Genomic DNA, 7254 nt, shown 5'->3' with positions numbered 1-7254 from the left:
AAGAAAGAAATATTTTGTTACAAGTATCAAACAAATTACAACGCATTCACTGTTTAAAAGTAGCGTTGGCTTATAGAATTGTCAACACAAGTACGCGGATGAATATGATTTCAATCAATTAAAATGCTATTTTAGCGATGTCTGGATATACAGGAAAAAACATACAGATATACAGTACGATTGCGATAGCAACGATCAGAAAATACCACAGAGCTTGCAGCCCTTTGATTATTACTTGGGGACAATACTCCGCCTTTCATGGAATGGCACTTCTGTGTCACATTGAAGGTTCCATGATACCCGCGGTTTGAAGACATCTGCGGATGTTTCTAAATTCAAATTTTCACCCTTTCATGTTAAGATGCTGAATTCTGCTTTAGACGGTGCCAGGGGACGTAGACGGTAGTTTGCACTTGACATTACCGTCCATAAACAAGGTCAATCAAACCAAGTCTGCAACATTTTCAAGTTTGACGTGTTTGGCCTTTAGGGATGACTATTTCCGTGCTTTCATAACGCGCCGATTAATACGTGCAAATTCATTTTTCTTCTTACAACTGAAGACTATTATTGACTGATCGAAAAAAAATATCTGGAAACAAAGTGATCCACCGGAAGCAGTAATCACAACAAAATTACATGAACATTGCAGACTCGGTTTGATTGAGTCTATACATGAGGGATAATAAATAAGTGCAACATCCCTCACGCCCCTTTATATTATAGCACAGAAAACAATAATATAAGGTAGTTAAAATCGGAAAATGTACATTATATACTTTTATCAAGTAAATTATTAATTGTGAAACGGGTGCCCTTTTGATTAACTATACTCACAACTATTCACAGTTAATTGGCGATAGTCGGTGTCACGCGTTATACAAACATATGAACACCGGGTCAAGTAAAGGCCAATGGTTTAATTTACGATCTTGATAGAAATTTGAAAGTAAAAAAAAATACAATATTTCTTCTGTTTTGTTCCTATTCGTTTTTCAATGTTCGATTTCGAATATTCAAATATATTTCCCGGCCCTAAATTAATTCTTTAATCAATCGTTGCTTACATTTTCAATATGTATAACGAATCAACGAAATAACATGACAAGGGATCCACCGCAAACATACTTCCTTTCCTTGTTGGCTTTGTTTATCATATTTTACAGAAAAAAATTATTCATATTATTGACGGGAAATATAGGGGCAGGGGACATATTCGAAGGATGTCCCCGGTCATTTATTTAATAACTCAGACATAGTGTTTTGAAGGTACTGGGAACTTCTGATATTTCTCTGTCATTGTAATTCTTTTTTGTCTGTGTGTAGGAAATAAGCAGTATTTTTGTTGGTTTTTTACCCGAAACTAAGCATTTTGGTAGCTTTGTATGTATTTGTGACTCTCCGAATGGGGGGAAAATTAAAAATCAAGCTTTGACAATTGGCGCCAAACAAGAAAGAAATACCGGATAAATTTTGTGAAAAATCTAAACGCATGGCAGACACTTTATTGGTCATTTTTTGAAAATGCCATAGCTTGCACTGCGTGTATGTGATATTTTTAAAGGAATTGGACGGATTCTGGAGTATGCTGCACCTTCATGAAGATTGCCCATATTGGTATATTTTAGGTGTGATTTTGACTGAGTGGGGGTAAATATAAATTGCTGTCAGTCATTTTGTTAAGGATCAATGCATGCAAACTATAATTTTCTTCATTGTATGTCATAAATCATTGAATAATGCTGTGCAACTGGTTTTCTGTCTGTGAAACAGATTTTGAATTATTTTGAATTGTGTTTCTAGTCACACTGAATTACAAAAGTGTTCATTTTTAGGTCCCTTGCCCCCTATTGTTTTGATTTAATGCAAATGATGAGTACTCTTTAAGGGGCGGTAATTTTTCAATTTTCGCTTCAACTAGAACATTTCCTTCTTTAATTGAGGTTAGTATCTTAAACAAATGATAATTTCGCGCAGGATTGATTCCGTATGATTTGATGATGGGCCACTTAATTCTTACACTCCTGCCAATCCTGGTATATTTGTGGAGCAAAACACACTTTGCCATGGCAAATGCAAGTTTTCTATGCATTTTTACAAAAAAAGTATTAAAGATAGAAATACAAAACAAATTAACTTTTAAACCTTTCAGTAAATATGACAATTTAAGATAGTTTTCATTTCTTAAAGCGCGTAAAAATAGGGGTTGAATTTGCCAAAAACTGACGCGGCGAAAAGAAACCGGCACCTATTTATATTAAAAATTTCTATATATTATGAATTGTCTTATATCTAAATGATAATCGAAACATTTCAAATACTGTATGTACTTGGAAATGCTCCATGTCTTTATACCAAATTATAAAGATGAAAATATAACATGATGATATTCCGTATAGTTACAATTACTGTCTTTTTAGAAATCAAACACAAAATATTTGCTGTTTTATAAGTTATTAGTACTAGTGAAATTCTTTGTATTTGGATTGATGACGGAATTATTGAAAAGACAGTCGAATTGTATATGCCAATTTTATGGGTAAATTTTTGTTGTTGCCTGTAATGATATATACTTAATTAAACATGCATTATACGTTTACGTCTATAATTCTTTTGTCCAAGTAGTATATACTAATGGCTAAGTAAATCTTGAAATAACTATCGACGTCCATTAGCATGATCAGCATGTACAAATAAAGGTTTCTATTTGTTTTCGTTGACAGACGTTTACACAGCTTGATTAAATGGAAATACTTTATTAACACAGTGTGATATATTTTCAAGAGAAATTCGCCCAATATGATTCACGTGAGTGACAAATATTGTGATGTTTTTAACAAACAAAAAATAGTATCAGAAAGGGCAGCTAAAGGTGAAAAGTTTACAAATAATTTATCTAGTGAAAAACAAAAAGAAAGAAAAACAACTTAGTATTCTTTGGCACATTTTGACGTCAATTATACAAACCAAATTTGTAGCTTGAAAATTTCTACGGGAGGATATAAACATATTTGAATCACTTTTATATGGTTTTACCAGAAGAATTCATAATTTTTAAGCTTTTACTTGTATTTTTAACTGGAATCAGTGTCATCCAGACGCTTTAATAAATTTCAATCAGCTGATAGACTGTGTTAGCGAGAAGCTTATTATCGGATAGATGACAAAGCATTTAAGATACACTGACTTTTGTAAACAATATGGCAACACCGACAAACTCTATAAAACTATTTATTTTATGTGTGATTTTAACAGATGTAAGCCACATATCACAGACGACAAGGTATTTCTTTAACTCAGATCATGCTACTAGCTCCAGATTTGAAAATCAATTCGCTATTAACCAAAGAAAATTAGATTATTCCTGTACTGGAGCTGAACAACTCAAATGTAACTGGACTTTTCAGGGATTTCAAACAAATGCCCTACATCAACTATTCTACCACACCCAGTATACAAGGAGAAATCTAGCAATACCAATTGACTTTCGTTTTTGTGTAAAAATATTGATAATTCAGCTTTCTGGAGACATTGCCCTTAACCCAGGGCCCATTAAATTTCCCTGTGGAGGCTGCTACAGGCCTGTAGCTTCAAACCACCGTGCAGTGTACTGCGAGGCATGCTACTTATGGTGGCACATCAAATGTGCTACTATCTCAGCAAGTGAATACGTCAAACTAAGTAACGACGACGAACCATGGTTGTGCAGAAATTGTAACACGTTTCATTTTAGTGACTCATATTTCGAACCGAACATCAGCTTAGACTCTTCAATTCAATCGGATTGTGAAGACAATGACATTCCAGCTATTTTTGATGAACTTATAAATATTAAAAAAGAAAGTCCAAATAAATTCACATGTGCATATATAAATATTAATAGTTTAAGGAACAAATTCGACTTTTTAAAAGAAATTCTTATTAAAAATATTGTTGATATTCTATTTATTGCAGAAACAAAACTAGATGGTTCTTTCCCGGATGCACAATGGCAGGTTAACGGATATCACTTATGGCGAGCAGACAGAAATGACAAAGGTGGTGGGATTGCAGTGTACTTAAGGTCAGATATAGCTGGAGATAGAAAATCAAATCTCGAATTTACAGATATAGAATCTATATTCATAGAGGTAATCTTAAATAAAAAGAAATGGCTTTTAATGGGTGCATATAAACCTCCATCTATGTCAAATGAAACTTTCGAACAAAACTGCATGACAACTCTAGATAAATGTAGTTCTAAGTATGATGAATATGTCTTACTAGGTGATTTAAATTTTGATTTACTTGATCCAACCAAATGTGCTCCTTTAAACGATATTATTGATGTTTTTAACTTATCGAGTCTAATTAAGAAGGCTACCTGCTTTACTAAAAATGGTATACCATCACTGCTGGATGTGATTTTAACTAATAGCAATTCTTCTTTTGGGAAAATATGTAATTTTAATGCGGACTGAGTGATGTACACAATCTGATTGCATTTCAGCTAAAAGATGAAACTAAAAGTAAAAAACCAAACTGGATTAATTATAGATCTTTTAAAAATTTTGACATTGAAAAATTTAATGAGGATTTACAGACTAATTTATCAAACTTAAACCAGAACACTGTAAATGTAAACGAGGCATACACAAATTTTAGCAAAACTTTTATGGAAGTCACAGACAAACACGCCCCTTTAAAACGTAAACGTTCAATGGACCAGACAGTACCATATATGAATAAAACATTAAAACAAGCTATTTATAAGAAACGCATGTTACAAAATACATATAATAAATACAAAACATCAAAGAACTGGGAAAAATACCGTAAACAAAGAAATCTTGTCACAAGTATTAAAAGAAAATCAATAAATAAATATTTTTTAGAGAGATGTGTAGGTGGATGTAAAAATAAATCATTTTGGCCTACTGTTAAACCATTTTTAACAAATAAAGGTACTATTGTAAAAAAGGACATGATTTTATGTGAAAATGATATTCTAGTAAGTGATCAGTCCCAGGTGTGTGATATTTTTAATGAATTTTATGTACATGTTGCTAAGGACATTGGTGCAGACTCAATACCAATCAACAACAATCACCCTAGCCTTAATTCTATAAGAAATAATCTTAAATCTGATAAACAACTCAATTTTCAACCTGTAAATAATTCCTTCATTAGTAAACAGATTGATAAATTATCATCTAAAAAAGCAACCGGTCAAGATGGCATATCTGCTAAACTTTTAAAATTTTCTAAACCTTCAGTCGTGGAACATATTACTAATATGGTTAATCTGAGTTTCCAGTCATCCATCTTTCCTGATAATCTTAAAATAGCTCAGGTAGTTCCGGTCCATAAGAAAATGACATTTTTGATTTTGTACACAAATGTGATCTTTATAATTATGCAGATGACAACACTTTATCATGCAGTGACACAAACATTGACAATGTTGTTGAATCTTTAGAGTCAGATAGTCAGTCACTAATACAATGGTTTTCGGACAATCATATGAAAGCAAACCCCGACAAATTCCAGGCTATTGCTATTGGTAAAAAAACTAGGGATGAAAATATTAGTTTCAATTTAAATGATAGTACAATCCAATGTGATGAATCTGTTATACTTCTAGGGGTAACTTTTGATTTTAAACTCAAATTTGATAATCATATTTCTGATATCTGTAAAAAAGCCTCAAAACAACTAAACGTGCTAAAGAGAATAGGTAAAAATTTATGTAAATTGGGGAAATTGAACATATATTACTCTTTTATACTATCAAACTTTAATTACTGCCCTGTCACCTGGCACATCTGTGGAGAAAAGTACACAAAAAAACTAGAGAAAATTCAAGAAAGAGCATTAAGATTCATTTATGATGACTATCAATCAGACTATGACTCACTTTTAATAAAATCTAAACTACCAAATTTAAAACTAAGACGAATCAGAACTATAGCCCTCGAAATTCATAAAATTATTCATAAACAAGGACCAACATACTTACATGATCTTGTTAATATAAAATCTCATTCTTTTAATTTTAGGTATAAAAATGTAGCCATTATCCCTCAGGTAAGAACCACCAGTTATGGCAGCAACTCTTTTCGTTCCTATGCACCTAAACTATGGAATTCACTTCCTCAACACCTCAGAATGGAAGTGAATTATGACCAATTTAAAAGTCTAATTGGTGCATGGAATGGAGAGAGTTGCTCATGTACTTTCTGTCAATAAACCTGCATTATAGTTTAGCTCCATCTTCAGTTTTGTTTCTTGCCTGCTTTCTTTTGTTTTGCTGCTTACTTACATGTATCTGTTTATTTCACATTTGGCTTAAATTTTGTTAATATTCTCAACATAAATGATTATGTACATGTATTATTTTTCCAGTATGCTTGAATTTTTGTTTGCTTATTGTCAGCTTTTTGCGAAGTTTGCTTATTGAGGAGGCTGCTGATCACTTCTTACAAATTTTGTATTGGGGATTTTTATTTATAAAACCTAATTGTGATCCTTTTCATTTTCAATATCATATTTCCTTTCTTTTATAGCAGTCCAGGCTAGGCCTGGGTCAAGATCAGCAGTATCCACCCACTTTTAATGTAATCTTATTTTATGTATGTGCTAATATATTCCGCATTTTATCTAGATATATATCTTTTTATTCACTTATGATACAGTATAGAACTTTTAAGCATATCATTAGCATATCATTACTATTTATTAATTATTATTATTTTATTTTAAATTATAACATTTAATGTCTACATCCCATATTATAGTAATTTAACTTATCTTTTACCATTTGTCTTTCAAAGTTTAATATCTTAATGTGCTTCTTTTATGAGTTTTATGTTTATATCATTATGCATGTATGTCGGTCAAAAGCTATACATAGCTTATGTTTTGTAAAATGTTATATATATACCGACAATAAATAAATTTTGATTTGATTTGATTTTTGATTTGTATTAGTTTATCACAAACCTTTGCACTGGCTAATAAGGCATGAGCGGGCATCTTTGATGTCACATAAGCTAGCTGGATAGCCTCCTCTTAAATAGGAATTCAAATTCCTCGATGGGATTCGAGTCAACCGCACTGAGGTGCACGAGCTTTGAAAATGTAAAAAAAAAAAAAAAAAAAACCATTATAATACGACCACGTAAATCAATGATATTATTCATACATTGTCTCATATAAACATTATTGTAATACAAGCATTTATAAGCAAAATATGTGGATTCTCTTCTGAAAACC

The 7254-nt window shown here is 31.8% G+C and overlaps 1 protein-coding gene across 4 annotated transcripts; it reads left to right on the top strand.

Moving 5' to 3' along the window:
- The first annotated feature begins 2987 nt into the window (after positions 1 to 2987).
- LOC132721311 (uncharacterized) lies at positions 2988 to 6947 on the top strand. 4 transcript variants are annotated; one of them, XR_009624446.1, is made up of 3 exons: positions 2988 to 3283; positions 3955 to 4063; positions 6039 to 6947. XR_009624446.1 is itself a non-coding variant. In XM_060705591.1 (2 exons), the coding sequence occupies exons 1-2, from the start codon at positions 3201 to 3203 to the stop codon at positions 6226 to 6228; spliced, it is 1053 nt and encodes a 350-aa protein (XP_060561574.1). In that variant the 5' UTR covers positions 2988 to 3200; the 3' UTR covers positions 6229 to 6947. The 4 variants fall into 4 exon arrangements, 2 of the variants coding, with proteins under 2 accessions (XP_060561574.1, XP_060561575.1); XR_009624445.1 differs by having other exon boundaries at positions 3955 to 4130; XM_060705591.1 differs by having other exon boundaries at positions 2988 to 4063.
- Positions 6948 to 7254: the final 307 nt, after the last annotated feature.

The sequence above is a fragment of the Ruditapes philippinarum genome, unplaced genomic scaffold (genome assembly GCF_026571515.1).
Source record: "Ruditapes philippinarum isolate M1 unplaced genomic scaffold, ASM2657151v2 ctg1039_1_1_1_1, whole genome shotgun sequence".
Classification (NCBI taxonomy): domain Eukaryota; kingdom Metazoa; phylum Mollusca; class Bivalvia; order Venerida; family Veneridae; genus Ruditapes; species Ruditapes philippinarum.
This window is presented reverse-complemented; position numbering and strand designations above follow the sequence as displayed.